Genomic DNA, 21,911 nt, shown 5'->3' with positions numbered 1-21,911 from the left:
ACATGTGGTGAATTTCCTATACCTAACCAGAGGGGTTGACCATACCAACTTGATTACTAAGAGCTTCTGCAAAGATATGAACTCAAATAGTTTTATGCCTCTCACAACCTTGCCGACAAGGTTGTTGAACATCACCAAGGGTCAGTTCACCCATATTAGAGGGATCTGCACAGATATTAATAATTATAAAGAGGAGGCTAATTTTTTAAAGGTTCACTTCAAAGGGCTATAATGCAGATTTATTGGAGGCCACATTGAAGGAGGTTCAAAACTTGGCCAGGCCAGGCCTGATTCAAACCATCAGAAAATCAACACCCTGCAGCATACAAAAGCAAACAATAACTATGGAAAATTTTAAAAAATCATCATCTCCAAATGTTGGCATATCTTAAGACAGGACAAGGCTATAGAGGAATTTTTACACCCCTACCCCAGATTTGTTTTTAGACATGCGCAAACTGTAGATAATAGTATTGCACTCACAAGTAAAGGTAACCCTATGCTCATTAAGCAAAACCATACCTGTCTTTTAAACGAAGGGGGCTTCTTACCCTGCAGTCACTGTCTTTGCTGTAGAATGTGTTCAATGAAGAGGTCCCATCTAGAGATGAGCGACTTTGTCTTTTTTAGGGTCGAGTCGGGTTTCATGAAACCCGACTTTCTCAAAAGTCGAGTCGAACGAAATCGGCCGACTATAGGGAAAAGTCAGGAAACACGAAACCCAATGCAAGTCAATGGGGAGAAAAGTCGGCAGTGAGTGGAGGACTGTAAACACACCTGGCATGAATTTTAACCCCAGAGGCGGCAAAATCTCTCTCTTCTCTCTCTCCCTCTCCATCTCCATCTCTCTCTCTCTCTCCCACTCCAGCTACGCTCCCGCTACGCTACGCTCCGCTTCTCTCATTGGCTGAAAAAAGTCACGTGCAAGCATTTGGCGAAACCCGACTTTGACGCTTGAGTCGCCGACCGCATGGCCAACTTCACACTGTGGTCGAATTTCGTTTCATGAAACCCGACTTTGGCGAAAGTCGGCGACTTTTGAATCTGACCTACCTGTTTCGCTCAACTCTAGTCCCATCAAAGGTTCTTCACAAATTCAGAAAGGATGGAAGAATATGAAATCAAAGACAATATTACAGGCTCCATGATGAGAGTCATCTATTTCATACAATTCCCATGTCAAAAGACCTATGTGGGCAGAACCAAACGGATGCTGTCCATTAGGATAAAGGAACACAATAATATGAATAAAGGCTTTTTAGGTCATCTTTATCCCGTGATTTTAAGGAGGTTCTTTACCAATCCTATAAGGGACTTAGTGTGTATGGCATTCAGATTGTTTCAAAGCAATGGAGGGGAGGTGATTATATGGGCCAAAAGTCTCTCATTAAAATAGTAATTTTAATACTATATGCTCATTCATACAAATCCTCTGTTTATTCTTATCTATGCTAAGAAAAATGTACATAAGTTTTATATATATCAAATATTGTATACTTTGTTAAGCAACTGAATAATTTTTATGACAAATTGTATAGATCCCATATACACTATATACTATAAATAGTGTTGAGCATTCCGATACCGCAAGTATCGGGTATCGGCCGATATTAGCTGTTTCGGAATTCCGATACTTAGTTCCGATACTTTTTTCATATCGAATACCGGAATCGGAAGTTCCCATAATGCTAGGAGCCCGCTCGATTTGATTCAGCCAATGGGGATCCTCAGAAGTGTGGGCATATCCTGTTAGGCATGTAGGCATGTTAACTACTGGCATGGCTGTGATTGGCTGCTGAAATGATGTCATGATGCACTATAAAAAGCGCTGCAGCCGCCATTTCTGGTCACTCTGCTGTGAATTCAGTTAGGGACAGGCTGCTGTTGAAGACTGTGAGGGACAGTTAGAAATAGCGATTCCACAAAACATATAGTGCTTAACCCAGGCTACATAAACCACCACTGTAGCTTGCTTTTCCCTAGCAGCGCTGTTTTCACAGCTGTCTGCAAGGGCTGTGTGAGTGCAGACCCACGCTGTGTAGTGTGTCCTGCAGGCACGTCTGCTTGTAGGCCGGCCAGCGTGTGTCTCTGCCTCATACACATTTTTCTTTTATTGCTGCTTTTTTTTTCTCCTGTATAGTGTGCTTCCATACGTATCCATATACGTTGGTTGCAAACACTAAAGGAGTGGACAGCGGAGCCTTTCAGCAGCCTTTCAGTGCTATAGCCCATTTCTCTGCACTGTTTTTGGATGTCTGATAGGTCTCTCTGTGTGTGAGTGCAGCTCACGTTGCAGTGTGTTCTACAGCCACCGCTAGCTGTAGTCCGCTCAGCGTGCATCACTGCCTCATACATAGTCCTTTTTTTGCAGCAAATTTAGCCAGATTTTTGCTCCTATATTAGTGTGCTTCCAACCGCATCCATTGTCATTGGTTGGTTGCAAACACTATGTAGGATTAGATAGAGGAGCCTTTTTGCTGGCTTGTGCCCTTCAGGGCCAGCCAGGCTAGTATCACCCTATTTTTTGGAGCCTCATCAATTGCATTGTAGGTTAGCTTCCTGCATTGTAATCGCTCCAAAAAGTTTGTGATACTATAGCTTTCAAACTTTGGTCACATCCTTTCCTTTCCCCCCACCCAAAAAAAAAAAGGAAATAAAGTTCACCAAACACTCCACTTTACAGTTGTCTAGGCCACATTAGATCATATTAAAGTGTAGTACACACACTCTTAGCCAAATTAGTGTTTCTTATACTGGTTAGCAGGTGTTCAGGAATAAGAACACTAAGCCACCCCTTTTTTACTTTTCTGCCTATCTTTATCAGTCTACCAAGATGAAGAAGGCAGGGAGTAAGGCACGTGGTCGTGGCCGTGGAGTTTCAGCAGGGAGAGGACGGGGGGATTCAGCAGGGAGAAGACGTGGGGATTCGGTATCTGCTGCGGCCACCAGTGACCCGGCATCCCCCACTTTTACCAGGCAACAGTCCTTCATGCGCAGCTTTGTAGGACCTCGCCGTACCCCACTGCTGCGTGACGAACAAATTGAAGCCGTTGTCGGATGGATGGCAGCTAACGCATCCACTTCAATGACTTCCGCATCCTCCCAAGGCCAGAGCACTGAAGAGCAACCATCTGTCTCTTCACCACCTGCCAAATTGCCCAGGCAGTCTGAGAGCCCTGGACAGGAGCCATCTCAATCTTTACTTCTGTTCTCAGAATCTGTTGGCTTGGAAAGAGGTGGCCAGCCAAGCAGCATTCTAGAGCGTGAAGAAGAGGGAGTATGCAGTGATGCGCAACTGCTTTGTCCCTCTGAATCTGAAGAGGCGGGTGGGCCAGTGCCTATGGTCAGCACACCTCAGTATGCATCAGATGATGATGAGACTCAGTTGCCAATTTCTGGTGCGTACGGTGCTGGCGAGACAACCCAGGACCAGCCGGTGCTTGAAGAGGGGAGTGGAGATGATGAGGTCCTTGACCCATCATGGCGTCAGCCACAGGAAGGTGGTGGGAGCAGCTCTGAGGAAGAGATTCCCCGAACGGCCAAAAGAGGAGGGAGAGGGCGGGGGCAGACTTGGTTGCCTGTAGCCTCCACTTTGGCACCCGTGAGGAGCAATCCTCTTCCAAAACACAAAACGGGCGCTCCCAGGACTTGCAGTGCGTGGTCTTTTTTTGACACAGTTGCAGATGACATTTGCTTTGTCAAATGCAAGCTGTGTCATCAGAAAGTGAAACGAGGGAAAAATGTGAGCAACCTCAATACCACAAATATGTGGAAACATGTGCGTACCAAGCACGAGGTGGAGTTACACAGACACACTGAAGATGTAGGCCAACCTTCAGCAGCACCTACCACCTCTTCAGCTCGTGTTGGGGCCTCTTCCTCCAGCTCACACACAGCTGGTTCTGCTTCCTCACTGGAACATCATGGAAGAACCACTGCCACTGTTGTCCAGAGACCCAGTGAAATTCCACCCACTGAACCACGTTTGCAGTCATCAGCACCCTCCCAGGCCACTCACCAGCAATCGGTAGCACAGGCATGGGAGAAAAAGTGGCCATACTCGGCAAACCATCCCCGAGCACTGGCTCTGAATGCCGGCATTGCCAAACTACTGGCCCTTGAGATGCTGTCATTCAGGCTGGTGGAGACTGACACATTCCGGAACTTTATGTCATTGGCAGTTCCACAATACAATGTGCCCAGCCGCTTTTATTTCAGCAGGCAAGCTGTCCCTGCCCTGCAAAAGCATGTGGAGGGAAAAATTAAAAATGCGCTACTAAATGCCGTCAGTAGCAAGGTCCACCTGACCACCGATGCGTGAACCAGTAGCCATGGACAGGGATGATACCTTTCCCTCACTGCCCATTGGGTCAATGTTGTGGAGCCGGGTACAGATCTGGAGAGTGGCTCTGTACGTATTCTGCCAACTCCAAGGATTGCAGGAATGCAGTCTGTACATATTGAGTCCTCCTCCTACTCTAGTTCCTCGGAATCAGCACTGCGTGAGCCTGTTAGGCCAGATATGAGCACAGGTGTGGCCAAACGTCAACAGGCCGTCCTTAAATTAATTTCTTTGGGGAATCGGAGCCACACAGCACAGAGCTCTGGAATGCCATCAAGCAGGAGAGCGATGTGTGGTTTGTGCCAGCGAATCTCCAGCCAGGTTTGGTAGTGAGTGACAATGGCCGAAATCTAGTGGCAGCTCTGGGCCTAGGCAACCTCACTCACATACCATGTCTGGCACACGTGCTCAATTTGGTCGTGCAGAGCTTTCTGAGGGACTATCCGGATATTGATGCACTGCTGCACAAGGTTCGCCTAGAGTGTGCTCACTTGCGGCGTTCCAGCATGGCAAGATCGCGCATTGCATCTCTGCAACGCCGATTCCGCCTGCCAGAACATCGCATCATATGTGACCTCCCCACCAGGTGGAATTCAACGTTACATATGTTGGAGCAGTTGTGTGAGCAGCAGGCAGCAGTAATGGAGTACCAGCTGCATCAGGCGCAAACAAGTCGCACTGTGCGCCGGACACACTTCACCACCACTGAGTGGGCCACTATGAGGGACATCTGCCAAGTTTTGCGTGCCTTCGATGACTCCACGCGGATGGCCAGTGCAGATGATGCACTAATCAGCATGACTGTCCCCCTCATCTGTCTGCTTCAAAAAACCTTACAAGCACTAAGTGAGGAGGTTTTTGAAGAGGTCGAGGATGAGCAGTCAGAAATGCCATCTGCTTCTGGCAAGTCTGCGCAACGTGCTTCCACACAAAGGCCCAGGCAGGGGACACTTAGTGAGGAGGATGACGAGGAGTCAATGGAGGAGGAGGAACACATCTCTCCAGAGGAGGGAGGTACACAAGGCTCTAGTAGTCAGTGTGTACAGCGAGGGTGGGGTGATGCTGAGCAGGCAGAGATGCTGCCTCAAGCTGGGGACAGCGTTTCTGGTCCAGTTGGCAGTCTGCAGCACATGGTTGATTTCATGCTGCAGTGCTTGTTAAATGACCGCCGCATCGCCAACATTCTCCACATGGCTGATTATTGGGTGTACACCCTCCTAGATCCTCGCTACCGGGACAACTTACAAAGCCTCATACCACAGTTGAACCAGGAGCAAAAAATGCGGGAGTACCAAGAAACACTTGTGCAGGCCATCATGTTCTCCATTCCCCCCACAAGTGTTGCTGGTAGTGCTTTTCAAAGCAGCCATGTGGGTAGAGGCAGTGGAGGAAGCTCTGCACAAAGAGGTAGCAGAGGCAGTGCCGCAGGACAAGGCAAGGCCAGTATGGCCCAAATGTGGAAAAGTTTTGTGGGACCGCCACAAACGGCTACACCATCACAGACGGCTCCAGTCAGCAGGAGGCAACGTTTCCGTCAGATGGCCAGAGCTTAGCCAGTATGCATTGGAGGTGCTGGCTTGCCCTGCTGCCAGTGTATTATCGGAACGTGTCTTTAGTGCTGCAGGTGGTGTGGTAACAGACCGTCGCACGCGACTATCCGCCGATAATGTTGACCGGCTTACTTTTGTGAAAATGAACAAGGCCTGGATCTCACCTGAATTTGCCAGTCCTCTTCCAGAATAAATAATTGGCTGGCAACAGGATCCAGGTCTCCTGTTGTGTTCATGTTTCTATGACCTGAACTTTATTTCCTGGGCTACAGCAATGCCCGTTGTTGCTCAGAAGTGCTGTCCGCACAGACAAAACACTCGCTCATGTGTAAGTGGGGTTCGGTAACGTCAGCTGATCCCCTGCTGTGTGTACGGCAAACTCTCCTGCTGCCTACAACTTCTGATTTAATATGTTCTCTGATTTGCCCTCTGTCTCCACTCTGTTTTGAGTATTTCCTCCGGCCTACAACACCGCCTGTTTCTGCTCTCAAGTGCCGTCTGCACAATCCACACTTGATCCTGTGGTACCTGGGTCCTGTAACATCTGCTCATCTCCAGAGTTGAGCACGGCAATGTCTCCTGCTTTGTCTACATTCCCACTACTTGTAGTGGAAATGTGGACAGAGCAGGAGACATTGCCTGACTCACCTCTAGGGAGAAGCTGCTGTTACAGAACCCCAGTAACACAGGAACAAGTGTGGGTTGTACAGATGGCATTTCAGAGCAGCAACTGGCGTGGTTGGAAGCCAGCGGAAATACTCGAAACAGAGTGAAGACAGAGGCCTAATTGGAGTACGTTGACAGTTAGTAGTAGTCTAGAAACAATCGCAAACTGCCACCAAGTAGGCCTCGGCCTACTACCTGATTTTCCCTGGGCTCCGACACCGCCAGTTGGTGCTCAGAAGTGCTGTCCGCACAGACAAAACACTCGCTCATGTGTAAGTGGGGTTCGGTAGCGTCAGCTGATACACTGCTGTGTGTATGGCAAAGTGTCCTGCTCCCTCCACAGTCAAACAACCTCAGATTTACACCTGGCTCCAAGTAAGCCTCGGCCTACTACCTCATTTTCCCTGGGCTCCGACAACGCCAGTTGGTGCTCGGAAGTGCTGACCGCACAGACAAAACACTCGCTCATGTGTAAGTGGGGTTCGGTAACGTCAGCTGATCCCCTGCTGTATGTACGGCAAACTCTCCTGCTGCTTACAACTTCTGACTACCTCTGATTTAATATGTTCTCTGATTTGCCCTCTGTCTCCACTCTGTTTCGAGTATTTCCTCCGGCCTACAACACCGCCTGTTTCTGCTCTCAAGTGCCGTCTGCACAATCCACACTTGATCCTGTGGTACCTGGGTCCTGTAACATCTGCTCATCTCCAGAGTTGAGCACGGCAATGTCTCCTGCTTTGTCTACATTCCCACTACTTGTAGTGGAAATGTGGACAGAGCAGGAGACATTGCCTGACTCACCTCTAGGGAGAAGCTGCTGTTACAGAACCCCAGTAACACAGGAACAAGTGTGGGTTGTGCAGACGGCATTTCAGAGCAGCAACTGGCGTGGTTGGAAGCCAGCGGAAATACTCGAAACAGAGTGAAGACAGAGGCCTAATTGGAGTACGTTGACAGTTAGTAGTAGTCTAGAAACAATCGCAAACTGCCACCAAGTAGGCCTCGGCCTACTACCTGATTTTCCCTGGGCTCCGACACCGCCAGTTGGTGCTCAGAAGTGCTGTCCGCACAGACAAAACACTCGCTCATGTGTAAGTGGGGTTCGGTAACGTCAGCTGGTCCCCTGCTGTGTGTATGGCAAAGTGTCCTGCTCCCTCCACAGTCAAACAACCTCAGATTTACACCTTGCTCCAAGTAGGCCTCGGCCTACTACCTAATTTTCCCTGGGCTCCGACAACGCCAGTTGGTGCTCGGAAGTGCTGTCCACACAGAAAAACACACTCATTCATGTGAAAGTGGGGTTCGGTAACGTCAGCTGATCCCCTGCTGTGTGGCGGGCAAACTGCTGCTGCCTCCAAATTTTACCTACTTCAGATTTAAACATTCTCTGATTTGGCCTCTGTCTCCACTCTGTCTCTAGTATTTCCCCTGACCTCCAACACCGCCAGTTCCTGCTCACAGTTGCCGTCCACGCATTCCACACGTGTTCCTGTGTTACTGGGGTTCTGTTATGTCAGCAGATCCCCCAATGTGTGTCCGCCACTGTCTCCTGCGCTGTCCACCTTCCCACTGCAAGTGGTGGGAATGTGGACAGAGCAGGAGACATTGGCAGACAAACATCAGGGGATCTGCTGACATTACAGAACACCAGTAACACAGGAACACGTGTGGATTGGGCAGACGGCTACTGTACGCATAAACTGGCGGTGTTGGTAGTCACGTGAAATCCTGGAAACAGAGTGGAGACAGATGCCTAATTGGAGCACGTTGACAGTCTGTTGTAGCCTACAAACAATGTAAAACTGCCACCAAGTAGGCCTCGGCCTGCACCCTGGTTCTCCCTGGGCTCCAACAACGCTAGTTGGTGCTCAGAAGTGCTGTCCACACAGAAAAACACACTCGTTCATGTGAAAGTGGGGGTCAGTAACGTCAGCTGATCCCCTGCTGTGTGGAGAGCAAAGTGTCCTGCTCCCTCCAAAGTCAAAATACCTCAGCTTTACACCTGGCTCCTAGTAGGCCTCGGCCTGCTCCATGATTGTCCCTGGGCTCCAACACCGCCAGTTGGTGCTCGGAAGTGCTGTCCACACAGAAAAACACACTCGTTCATGTGAAAGTGGGGTTCAGTAACGTCAGCTGATTCCCTGCTGTGTGGAGGGCAAACTGCTGCTGCCTCCAAATTGTAACTACTTCAGATTTAAACATTCTCTGATTTGGCCTCTGTCTCCACTCTGTCTCTAGTATTTCCCCTGACCTCCAACACCGCCAGTTCCTGCTCACAGTTGCCATCCACGCATTCCACACGTGTTTCTGTGTTACTGGGGTTCTGTAACGTCAGCAGATCCCCCAATATGTGTCCGCCACTGTCTCCTGCGCTGTCCACCTTCCCACTGCAAGCGGTGGGAATGTGGACAGAGCAGGAGACAGTGGCAGACACACATCAGGGGATCTGCTGACATTACAGAATCCCAGTAACACAGCAACACGTGTGGATTGCGCAGACGGCTGCTGTACGCATAAACTGGCGGTGTTGTTGGTCACGTGAAATCCTGGAAACAGAGTGGAGACAGATGCCTAATTGGAGCACGTTGACAGTCTGTTGTAGCCTACAAACAATCTAAAACTACCACCAAGTAGGCCTCGGCCTACACCATGATTGTCCCTGGGCTCCAACAACGCCAGTTGGTGCTCGGCAGTGTCTTTGGCACGGGGACTCCCTGTTGCCCAGCCTGGTTCCAGCACGCCTGCTGTTTCCGGGTAGTGTCAAGGTCACTATGCCACCAATCCATTGTCCTGTCGTCTTGCAGCCGGGTTAGCCGACTCTACGGTGCCTGCAGTTTAGGTGACTCCTATGTGGGCTGCGGGAACTGGCACTGAAGGCTGGATCCGTAGTGCCAATGGGACATGGACCCCCTGTAGGACTGTGGGTTTCGGTAACTGCGGCCGACTTGCGGCCTGGCTACTTTGCTTTGAATGGGTACCTTCTGCTACCCACCCGGGTTCCAGCACTGTCTGCTGGTTCTCGCCACAGCCTTTGGCCTAGGTGCCTCCATCTCGGTATCCGAGGTCCAGCACCGTCAGCTGGTCCTTGGTAGTGCTTTCTAGCACAGGTACCTCCTGCTTAGTAACCGTGGTCCAGCACCGTCAGCTGTTCCTCGGTAGTGCCATTGGCTCTTGTAGCTTTTGCTACCCATCTGGGTTCCAGCACCGTCAGCTGGTTCTCGGCAGTGTCTTTGGCACGGGGACTCCCTGTTGCCCAGCCTGGTTCCAGCACGCCTGCTGTTTCCGGGTAGTGTCAAGGTCACTATGCCACCAATCCGTTGTCCTGTCGTCTTGCGGCCGGGTTAGCCGACTCTACGGTGCCTGCAGTTTAGGTGACTCCTATGTGGGCTGCGGGAACTGGCACTGAAGGCTGGATCCATAGTGCCAATGGGACATGGACCCCCTGTAGGACTGTGGGTTTCGGTAACTGCGGCCGGCTTGCGGCCTGGCTACTTTGCTTTGAATGGGTACCTTCTGCTACCCACCCGGGTTCCAGCACTGTCTGCTGGTTCTCGCTAGAGCCTTTGGCCTAGGTGCCTCCATCTCGGTATCCGAGGTCCAGCACCGTCAGCTGGTCCTTGGTAGTGCTTTCTAGCACAGGTACCTCCTGCTTAGTAACCGTGGTCCAGCACCGTCAGCTGTTCCTCGGTAGTGCCATTGGCTCTTGTAGCTTTTGCTACCCATCTGGGTTCCAGCACCGTCAGCTGGTTCTCAGCAGTGTCTTTGGCACGGGGACTCCCTGTTGCCCAGCCTGGTTCCAGCACGCCTGCTGTTTCCGGGTAGTGTCAAGGTCACTATGCCACCAATCCGTTGTCCTGTCGTCTTGCGGCCGGGTTAGCCGACTCTACGGTGCCTGCAGTTTAGGTGACTCCTATGTGGGCTGCGGGAACTGGCACTGAAGGCTGGATCCGTAGTGCCAATGGGACATGGACCCCCTGTAGGACTGTGGGTTTCGGTAACTGCGGCCGGCTTGCGGCCTGGCTACTTTGCTTTGAATGGGTACCTTCTGCTACCCACCCGGGTTCCAGCACTGTCTGCTGGTTCTCGCCACAGCCTTTGGCCTAGGTGCCTCCATCTCGGTATCCGAGGTCCAGCACCGTCAGCTGGTCCTTGGTAGTGCTTTTTAGCACAGGTACCTTCTGCTTAGTAACCGTGGTCCAGCACCGTCAGTTGGTCCTCGGTAGTGCCATTGGCTCTTGCTCTTTCTGCTACCCATCCGGGTGCCAGCACTGTCTGCTGGTTCTCGCCACAGCCTTTGGCCTAGGTGCCTCCATCTCGGTATCCGAGGTCCAGCACCGTCAGCTGGTCCTTGGTAGTGCTTTTTAGCACAGGTACCTTCTGCTTAGTAACCATTGTCCAGCACCGTCAGTTGGTCCTCGGTAGTGCCATTGGCTCTTGTTCCTTCTGCTACCCATCCGGGTGCCAGCACTGCCTGCTGGTTCTCGCCAGTTTCTCAGCCTTCTTGTACCTTCTGCTACATTTCCAAGATCAAGCTTTTTGAAATTGTCTTTGGTAATCCTTATTGATCTCCATGACGATGACCCTGATGATGACGACCCTGAAGACCACACCAAAGAAGACCAGAAATATGACCCTAAATAATAAGACCAAGAGGACAAAGAACATGAAGACAACCACCAAGATACAGAACAAAAGACAGAAGAACAAGAAGTAGAAAAAGCAAAAGCAGAAGAACAGAAAGCAGAAGAACATTAAGCATAAGACAAAAAATCAGCATAGAAGAAATCAAAATTATAAGCAGAAGAAGACTAAGCAGTAAATGGGGGTGAGTCTGTTCCTCCTCGTGGTGCCCCTGGAAAATGCCTGCTGCTGCAGGCCAAACTGAACGCGGACAAATCCTGTTGTAAATCTTTTGTGACAGGCAGAACGTAAGGTGTAATCTTATAACTTTTATAGATAAGTACTACAGGAATGCCTGTCACCATAAGAAAATGAAGAAAAAGAAGAATAGGAAGAAGATGAAGAAATAGCATATGAAAATTAATAATAGCTGAATAAGAAGAATATGAAGAATGGAAAAAAAAAATTAATGGGAAGAAGGTGAAGAAGAAGAAGATGAATAAGGTGAAGAAAAAGTTGATGAAAAAAATGCTACCGCTGCGGATCATGAAGGAGAAAGTGTGGGAGAAGTACAAAAGAAGGTGAAGAGCATGGAAGTTGCGAAACATACATATCTGACTAAATATAAAAAAGTTAACATAGTCAATATCTTTTTAACTCCGAACGTCTTGAAAAAAAAAATTGGAATTAGTGCTATGCCATGTGATTTGAATAAACCACTATGCTTTTAATGTCTCCTCCACCTCCCACAATACATTCTACATGATTCTTATTTGTTTTCAATTATGTAGAATTAGCCAACAAGGAAATAAAGGCCTTTTTTTAATTCCGATACCGGAAGTCCCATTGACTTGAATGGGACTTCCGGTATCGGAATCGGCGATACCCAATATTTTTTTCGTATCGGGCGATACCATCCGATACGATATTTTTAGGTATCGAACGGTATCGCTCAACACTAACTATAAACAAAAATCTTTTGGCCCAAATTAATGTTGATGGCTATGTATGTGATCCGGTGTTCTGTGGGAATTGTTAATATGTGATTGGTGAGGACGTGGTGCAGAAGTGGAGTTTTTCCAAGAGTGAGCGGTGGGACTGATGAAAGTTCGAGGGGTGGAGGCGGAGCTGGCGTGGAGCCAGGGCAGAGTCTGGAGGGCGCTCGAAAATGTTGCCAGTATGGGGCTCTGAAATTCCTGGTAACAGCCCTACCTTCAGGGTTATCTTTAGTCTCTGTGCTGCCTCTCTGATTAATGCCCTCCTTGCCTGGGCTGAGCGTTTTAGTGGGTGGCCTTCTCTTGGCAAGTTTGTTGTGGAACTATGCTCTTTCCATTTGATGGATTTGATGGTGCTCCGGGGATCATCAGAGATTGGGATATTTTTTTATAACCCAATCCTGACTTGTAGTTCTCAACAACTTTTTCCCTGACTAGTTTGGAGATCACCTTGGTCTTCATGGTGTTTGGTTAGTGGTGCCTCTTAATGATGTTGCAGACTCTATGACCTTTCAGAAAAGGTGTGTGTATGCTGACCGACCATGTGACACCTAGATTGCACCCAGATGGGCTTCCTTTCACTAAGCCTGTGACTTATGAATGTAATTGCTTGCACCAGAAATTTTTAGAGGCTTCATAGCATAGCAAAAGGGTTGAATACATATGCACATGCCAATTTTTAGTCATTTGTGTGCATAAAGTTAATTTATGCCTATATTTTTCCCACTTCACTTCCTCTACTTATACTATTTAGGGTGTATGCGTGCGTTGCAGATTTACCTACAGAATTTTCTGCACAGAATCTGCATCTCTTGGCAGAAAATGCAGGTAAAGATCCACATGTTTTTGATGCTGATTTGATGTGTTTTTTCCATGCGGATTTGTATGCAAAGCTAAATAAAGATCTATTATGTAACAAAAAAAGAGTTGTAATGTCACTTCTTTGTCCAACCTCTTATTTTGCATACTCCATTACACACAGATAGATAGATAGATAGATAGATAGATAATTAGATCTACAGAAGGATAGATAGATCCATAGATACAATGCCTTGCGAAAGTATTCGGCCCCCTGGAACTTCTCAACCTTTTCCCACATATGCTTCAAACATAAATATATCAAATGTAAATTTTTGGTGAAGAATCAACAAGTGGGACACAATTGTGAAGTTGAACAAAATTTATTGGTTATTCAAAAACTGAAAAGTGGAGCGTGCAATATTATTCGGCCCCTTTACTTCCAGTGCAGCAAACTCACTCCAGAAGTTCATTGTGGATCTCTGAGTGATCCAATGTTGTCCTAAATGACTAATGATGATAAATATAATCCACCTCTGTGTAATCAAGTCTCCGTATAAATGCACCTGCTCTGTGATAGTCTCAGGGTTCTGTTTGATGCACAAAGAGCATCATGAAGACCAAGGAACACAACAGACAGGTACGTGATACTGTGGTGGAGACGTTTAAAGCCGGATTTGGATACAAAATGATTTCCAAAACTTTAAACATCCCAAAGTGCCAACATATTCCGCAGCACTTTACATTTTAGAGGGGACTTGTACAGACAATTACTGCTGATGCATCACACACAAATTGGATTACAAAAATATTTAAACACATGTTGTAATGTAACAAACTAGGTAAAAAGCCATGGGGGCTGAATACTTTTGCTAGCCACAGTAAGTGCAGTTATTTCTGCACTGAAGCAGAAGGTAAAAAAAAGCCAATTGGCTGAATACTTTCGCAAGCCACAGTAAGTGCGGTTATTTCTGCACTGAAGAAGGTAGAGACTTTTTTTCTCTTCTGAGAAAAACATGAAATTCGGACAAAAATGTAATGAAACTCTTAACCAAACATCACTACTAAAACTAGGACTGTTTTTTGATTACTTGAATAGGAGGATGTCTGTATGAGCCTGAATAAGTGTTCTTCTGTCAGCTTGTTACATAATTTTCTCAGCTGTTTCAGCTATTTCCTGTTTGGAGAAAAGCACGGTGACAGGTAGAAAGTCTTGAAGTCTTCTCTAAATGGAACTTCTGATGATTCAATCTTCCAGACCCACGGCCAGCCTGAATCGATACTGGCTATTATATTGCAGCCAAGTATGTTTTACTCTGAAACACTCTGCAGTTTGAGATAAAACATTCTTTGAAAAGCAGGCCCGGTAACATGCAAAAATTATTACTAGCCAGAGGCAGTATCCCTTCAGCTTCTCCAAAAAAGAGTTCCCCTAGACTGACAGATGCCTCCTTTTATATAGGGAGAGACCTGTCAATCTAGTACAGCAGGGTGGAGAGTGCAGCTTTTTAAAGTATTTTTTTCATGAATTGCTTTAGTGTTTCAGAGTGGAACATAAATTCATGCTGCACATGGTTTAAACAGCATGAATCTCATGACAGCTTCCCCAACTTATCTATAGTAGAAAAGAACCATGGCACAGCCATGCAGGTGCACAAGTAGGATCCCAAACCAATAAATATAATGCAAAAAACTTGTCACTCAGCTTTGGTATTTTGGATGAGAAGATTTAATGCAATCCAATAGTAATACTTCTGTCAAACGTTTCGGTCATACATTGACTTTCCTCAGCGTACCAACTGTAAGAAATAGAGTGAAATTGATGAATATTATAGGCTTCTAATAGTCCTATTTAGAGTTTAATAAACCCACACCCAAAGTGGGCACTTTGGGGGACTAGAGGACACATCTCCTCTGTCAACAATGATACCCGGTGGATACTGGATCTACTCATTTATACCACTACAACAGCCCTAGATTGTAGGTCCCAGGACTACAACTTTCAGATGTACATGACTATATTATTGAGATTTATTAAACCCTAAGTAGGATTGGATTGCATTAAATCTTCTCATCCAAAATAATAAAGCTGAGTGCCAAGTTCTTTTTGCATTATTTCCCCAACTTACTTAGGCATGTCTTCATTCCAATCAGAGGCGTAGCTAGATGTTCAGCTCAGAGGGTGATAAAACTTCTGAGTGGGCCCCAATTCAGTAACCCTGATTACATCTATGGCAGCACACTGATATTACCGCCATATGGTGACATGTAGTGGTAGATACCAGTCCTACAGAACATACAAGTGATTACAGCACAGTTATATGTAGTAACTTACAGATGACGATCTTTCTGATAGTTGTTCATTTCTCAAACCATTTTTAAGTGCATATGCCGATACAGTAAAGGGTAGTGTAGTCCAGGGAGGGCCCCTCTAATCGTGGGGCCCTAGGCAACCACTCCATCTGCCTCCTGGCCCCGGTTAGTTATGCTACTCATTCCACATCATTCAAGTCAATATATGCACAGTTCTAGACCAAAAAACCAATCCACATAGTCAGGTGGAAAAACCTCTAGACCAATATTTTTAACCAAAAAAGAACAAACAAAGAAGGATGTCTAAGGGATAATAATAATATTATATAAACCCCATGTGATCGAGGCTATACCTTAGTATATATTTAAATACTCAAATTATAAATCATATAACAATAAATCCTAAAGAAATAGAGGCTCACAAAGCATCAGAAGATCATGCAAAAATTTATTCATCATAAAAAAGTGACAAAAAAGTTTTGATCATGGGTATGCACACACAAATGAGTAGGGAATGAGGGAAAGGGGAAGAGGAGTAAGGGTGTGGAATGAACAGCATAATTTTACAACAGCAACCATTGCAAAAATATCAAAATAGGTAAGATGTAAGATTTATAAGTATACGTTGCATATGTATGGATTATAAATATACCACACTCTTAACAGAGAAAAAAGAAAAAGAGGAACGCCTCCTGAGCTCCATGAAGCGGCGGCACTGCAGCTGTGACAGCTGACATAACAGCTGAAGTTGCAAAGACTATGTTTTTATGTGTCAGTTAGAAATAAACCAACTGTGTCCGATAAGGTGAAAGATAGACTAAATACAAGTAAAATAAAGGCACAAGGTAGCAGCAGGATCTCTAGGGTTCATTACCTTCGGACATATTGCAGTGCGGTCACGAGACAGGAGACAGGGGGGACCCTCTTAAGCCTCGACGCGCGTTTCACCACTTCCTTGTGGTTTCATCAGGAGGCGTGGTCTATCGGCAGCGTCATGGGTAATTATATAATCCAGCCGAGATTGGTTAGCAAATCGGCGCACGTCCAGCGCGCTGTGCCCGCCCATGGAGGGGGAGGAACACGCGCGCGCCCGCAGACATGAGCAGGAGGATCTGTCAGATCATCACTACACATCTCCCAGGTAGCGCGCGCGTCCTCCCGGCGCCACGGCAAGCTCACAGCATACGCATGTAGTGCGTCTGTGCCATAAACTAGATGAGAGAATTTAAATAAATTCCATAAAAGATCAGGCGGGCTAATAGCGTTACAAATTTAACTAAGAACGAAATGTATAACAAATAAACATAATAAGTATTCAAAACACAAGTGTGTTATAGTAAAAAATGCTAGCCATAAACACCTGCCATATCTAGATCCAAGAAGGGAAAACATATATGAGAGCAGATATGTGTAATATGCAACCGTCATATCAAATATAATACAAAACATAGGGGTTAGTAATAAATTATAAACCCAACATGTTACAGAATATGACATGCAAAGTGACTGAAGCCAAAAGGAAATATCCGTTAGCAGGAAGAGATCTTCTCAGAAACATGAAATAACCATAGTGATGGATTCATCCGTAAATCTGCACCGATGCATCCGTATCGGAACAAAGTACCACTCGGCATATGGAATATGGAGATACTATAGGGAAAAAAGGAAAGATAAAAGTGTTAAAAAATACCCAGACAAAAGTGAACTAAAAAGGAAAATCCTAAAGAAAAGGCTTGAAGCTGATGGCCTCATTGAGACCTCTAGGAGTGAGAGTATTTAACACAGTCATCCATCTGGTTTCTTTTTGAAGCAATCTCTGCTTGAGGTTGCCGCCACGTATTCCCAAATAAACATGATCTATCCCCCGGACTAGAAAACCCTTCGGATCACACTTATGTTTAGCAAAAAAGTGTTTAGGAATGATTTTAAGGAGATGGGGTTCAAGACAATCTATCGCATTTTTGATATCTCTGATATGTTCCTGCACACGTTTTTTCAGAGATCTGGTGGTCATTCCTATGTATATAAGCTCACAGGGGCAGCTAGCAAAATATATCACTGCCTCTGTATTGCAAGTAATATGATGAACGATCTGAAATTTTTTTGATTTAGATGAGTTAAAAAATTCCTTGGTCCGCAGTATATTGGGACAAGCTGAACATTGGCCACATGGGAAACAACCCCATGGTGGACCTTTGTTTGATGAAGAAAAAGGGTTCTTTTTGGGAGGAATATAATGACTTCGACAAAGGATGTCACCCAAAGAGGGAGACTTACGCCATGTAATTGACGGGTATGGAGTCAATTGCTGTCGTAATTCTTTATCGGTCAGTAATATTGACCAATGTCTTCTGAAGATATCATTAATGTTCTTCCAATTAGAATTGAATTTGGTAATAAACCGTGGTGTATAATCAGTATCAACGGTCACTCGTTTAGAAGGTTTATGCAGAAGAGTGTCTCTGTCAGTATATGCCGCTCGAGAGAATCCTCTATGGATATCTTTGATATTATATCCCCTATCCCTAAAACGGCGAAAAAGTTCGCCGGCTTGATGACAAAAAGTAGACTCATTAGAACAAATGCGACGTGCCCTCAAAAATTGACCAATTGGTATAGAGTTTTTAAGTTGTGGGGGATGAGAGGATGTATAATGCAATAGTGCATTAGTAGCCGTGCTTTTCCGGAAAATATCCGTACACAGTATACCATCAGAGCCTTTAGAGATTAGAAGGTCTAGAAAATCGATGGTTTGTTGACTGTATTTCCAGGTCAGTCTAATATTATAATCATTAATGTTTAGGTGGCCTAAGAAGATCTCAAGTTGCGACGCGGAGCCCTGCCAGATGAACATAATATCATCTATATATCGCAGCCACGAGACAACATGATGGTGGCCAGGTGTGTCAAGGACCGTATCCCTCTCCCACAGCCCCAGGAAAAGATTGGCATATGAGGGTGCACAAGCAGCCCCCATAGCTGTTCCCTGGAGCTGTAGGAAGGGGCAGTCCTTGAACACAAAAAAATTGTGTGTCAAAATAAAAAGTAACAGATCCAATATAAATTGTATCAGATTAGGTTCCAAGTTGGTCATTTCAAGAAAATATTTACTGGCCTGTATCCCGTGACTGTGACATATAGATGTATAAAGGGACTCTACGTCGCAAGTAACAAGCCACATGTCGTTATCCAAAACGAGACCATCCAATCTCCTAAGGACATCTGTGGTATCCCGTTCAAAAGATGGAAGTGTCTCTACGCATTTCTTAAGATAGAAATCAATGAATCTACAAGCAGGTTCACAAAGACCCCCCAGTCCCGATACTATGGGTCTCCCTGGTGGGTGTAGGGGGTCCTTGTGAACTTTAGGGAGGAGATAAAAGGTAGGGATTGTTGGAGAGTCTGGTAGCAAACCATCCTTCATCCTATTAGAAATGGCATTCTGTTCAACTCCATCATCAAGAACATGGGCAAGTTCCCTATGAAATCCTGATAAAGGTATTGAATCAAGGCATCTGTAACATTCCTTATTATTGAGTTGTTTAAAAGCCTCCGCTTCGTACAACCCTGTCGGCCAGAGAACTACATTTCCCCCCTTGTCTGCCCATTTGATGACAACATCTTTCATCTCTTTTAGTGAATTAATTGCCTGTCTTTGAGGTAGAGAGAGATTGTCATTGCTAATACCAGAATGTAATTTAGATATCTCATCTCTAACTAATTTGACGAAAATTTCCACCTGAGGACAGGCAGACAAGGGGGGAAAGATCTGTGACCGACGATAGAGATGCACGGGAACCAGTGGATTCGCAGCCTGCAAGTTCTCTGCTTCCAAGGATTCCAGATCATCCAATGCACGTAACTCAGTCACAGACATTGAAGGATCCGGTTTAGGGGAAAATTGCTTTTTGAGAATAAGCTTACATGCAAAGAGTTCAAGATCTTTTATAAGGGTGAAGTGATCAGAACCCTCAACCGGTGCAAAAGAAAGACCCTTAGAGAGTACTTCAATTTGTGCTAAGGAGCGTGGATGATGTGACAAGTTAATTACCTTTAACGTCTCCTGCCTTTTTTGTCCCTCATGTTGTAAAGGTAAGTGGTCTTTTTTGCCACCGGTATAAGGGGCTGCTGATGACGACTGCTTGATTGACCGCCACCCTCGCCCGGTCCAGCTTTTCTGTCTAAAAAATGATCTCCACATGCTCCTTCAGAAGTAGTGGAAATACTGGAGATTGATTGTGATCTTGATGATGGTTTGGAACGATTATTACGTTGCTTAGAGTGCCACCGATAGACTTTATTAAGCTGATAATCTTCGAAGTCACATAAATATTTCTTTGTTTTACTATTTTGAATCTCCAATTCCCATTTATTCAAATCCTCCTCTAGAATTTGATCAAATTTTTTTACTTCCTCATTTGGGGCTAATTCCTGGATTTTTTCACGTGATGTCTCAATGTCCTTTTCCAGGAGCTCAAGAGCTCTCTTATCAGCCCCTATGAGTAATTCTAGTGAAGTTCGGGAGCATTTAGTAAGGGTATCTTCCCACCTTTTAACAAAAGAAGGATCGTCTATTTCTAATGTTGGGAAGAGTTGAACACGCAAGCCTCTGGGGATAATGTCCTTTTGTAAATAGTTTTCGAGAGCGGCTTTATTCCACCAAATTTTGGCTCGTTTTTTTATGAGGTCTCTAATCCTCAACTTCAAGTCCTTTAAATCAACTGTTTCTCTGTCCCCGCTTGGACTCTCACCAAATACCGTACCAAGTTGTGCTACCCATGCTTTGTCACGCTTCTTATAATCCATAAGACCAGTGTAAGAGTCTGTAAACACAATATAATCAAAACAGATTAGACCAAAAAACCAATCCACATAGTCAGGTGGAAAAACCTCTAGACCAATATTTTTAACCAAAAAAGAACAAACAAAGAAGGATGTCTAAGGGATAATAATAATATTATATAAACCCCATGTGATCGAGGCTATACCTTAGTATATATTTAAATACTCAAATTATAAATCATATAACAATAAATCCTAAAGAAATAGAGGCTCACAAAGCATCAGAAGATCATGCAAAAATTTATTCATCATAAAAAAGTGACAAAAAAGTTTTGATCATGGGTATGCACACACAAATGAGTAGGGAATGAGGGAAAGGGGAAGAGGAGTAAGGGTGTGGAATGAACAGCATAATTTTACAACAGCAACCATTGCAAAAATATCAAAATAGGTAAGATGTAAGATTTATATGCACAGTTCTGTGCCTTTTTTTGGTTATTGTGCATCATAAATGATGGCTATGCCCTTTTAGAATTCACTGGGTGTACTTTTTATGCTTCCTGTTACAAATCTCGTTTTCTTTCAGTGAAGCCATGTTATGCCTCTTCTACCAAGAAACACATCCCTAAACAAGAAGTTAAACCTAGGTCTCCAGTGCACAGCCTGCTAACGACTGCACCAAGCGATATTGACTTCAATGGAAATGATCATTACTTAGCTCTTGGTAAGTTACTTTAAACCCTTAGTGTCCGAGCCAGTCTTGACCTTAATGACCAAGCCAAATTCTGACCACTGTCACTTTATGTGGTAATAACTCTGGAGTGCTTCAACGGATCCCACTGATTCGGAGATTGTTTTTTTTTCTTGATATATTGTACTTCATGATAGTGGTAAAATTTGTCTGATATGACTTGCATTTGTTTGTGAAAACAATAGAAATTTGACCAAATTCTTATACACAGAATTCAAAATTCTTTATACACAGACGAGGTGATGTTATCTTTATACACAGGGGAGCTGATTTCATCCTCATACACAACGTAGGTGTTGTAGTCTTCATGCAAAGGGGAGAGCTGTTATCCTTATACATAGGGGAGGTGCTGTTATTCTCATACACAAGAGAGGTGCTGTTACCCTCATACAAAGGGGAGGTGTTGTTATCTTCATACAAAGGGGGCTGCTGTTATCTTCATACAAAGGGGACGTGCTGTTGTCTTCATACACAGGGGAGAGTGTTGTGAATTTGCTTTCGGGCCTACCTCTGGTTACTACTGAAGGTAGTGAAGCTGGTCATGTTGACAGAGGGGTTGTGAGTTCTCTTTCTGGGCTCCCTCTGGTGGTTAGTGGAGGTAGTGGAGCTGATCTGATTAACAGAGGCTTGCCACCTGATAATGAGGAGGACGATAGAAGATCTGGGGTTTCAGACTGGATTTAAGGCAGCCAACTCCCTCTAACCCTGCTGCTGATTTTTTCCTGCCTCCTGAGGTCTTAGTTTCCAACTCAGTCCCTGCATGCTCAGCTAAGTTTTTTTTGCTATTGTTCACATTTGATCTGGTTTTGTCTATTTCAGTTTTGTGGTGGTCAGCCAGCTCCGGCTGGGGCTATGCTGAATCGCCATCCATATGTTACTGCTTGTGCCATTTTGCTTTTGCCCCTTATTAGATTGGCCTCTTTTTTTCTGCTTTCAGAATATACCAGAGTGCTGATATAGTGGGCAAATTCGTTCGACTTCAATATCTTTTCTATCAGACATGTTGGACTTTTTTGCAGGGTTTTCTGCGTGATTGCAGACAGTGTCTTTCCTTTCCTGTCCTGTCTAGTCAGTGTGGGCCCCATCGTTTGCTC

The 21,911-nt window shown here is 45.4% G+C and overlaps 1 protein-coding gene across 4 annotated transcripts in view; it reads left to right on the top strand.

Moving 5' to 3' along the window:
* The window catches only part of CCDC158 (coiled-coil domain containing 158), a 222,997-nt gene that overhangs the window by 185,687 nt on the left and 15,399 nt on the right, over positions 1-21,911 (top strand). For 3 of the 4 annotated variants that reach the window (XM_073541919.1, XM_073541905.1, XM_073541912.1), the window contains one exon: positions 20,653-20,790. In XM_073541919.1, the coding sequence (XP_073398020.1) occupies positions 20,653-20,790 (138 nt within the window). Of the gene's footprint in view, positions 1-20,652; positions 20,791-21,911 lie in introns of those variants that run through there. The other variant, XM_073541922.1, reaches the window with a different exon arrangement.

The sequence above is a fragment of the Dendrobates tinctorius genome, unplaced genomic scaffold, assembly GCF_039654945.1.
Source record: "Dendrobates tinctorius isolate UK_male_01 unplaced genomic scaffold, ASM3965494v1 ptg000011l, whole genome shotgun sequence".
NCBI classification, from domain to species: Eukaryota; Metazoa; Chordata; class Amphibia; order Anura; family Dendrobatidae; genus Dendrobates; species Dendrobates tinctorius.
The sequence above is the reverse complement of the archived record's forward strand: the minus strand, read 5'-3'. Positions and strand labels throughout refer to the sequence as shown.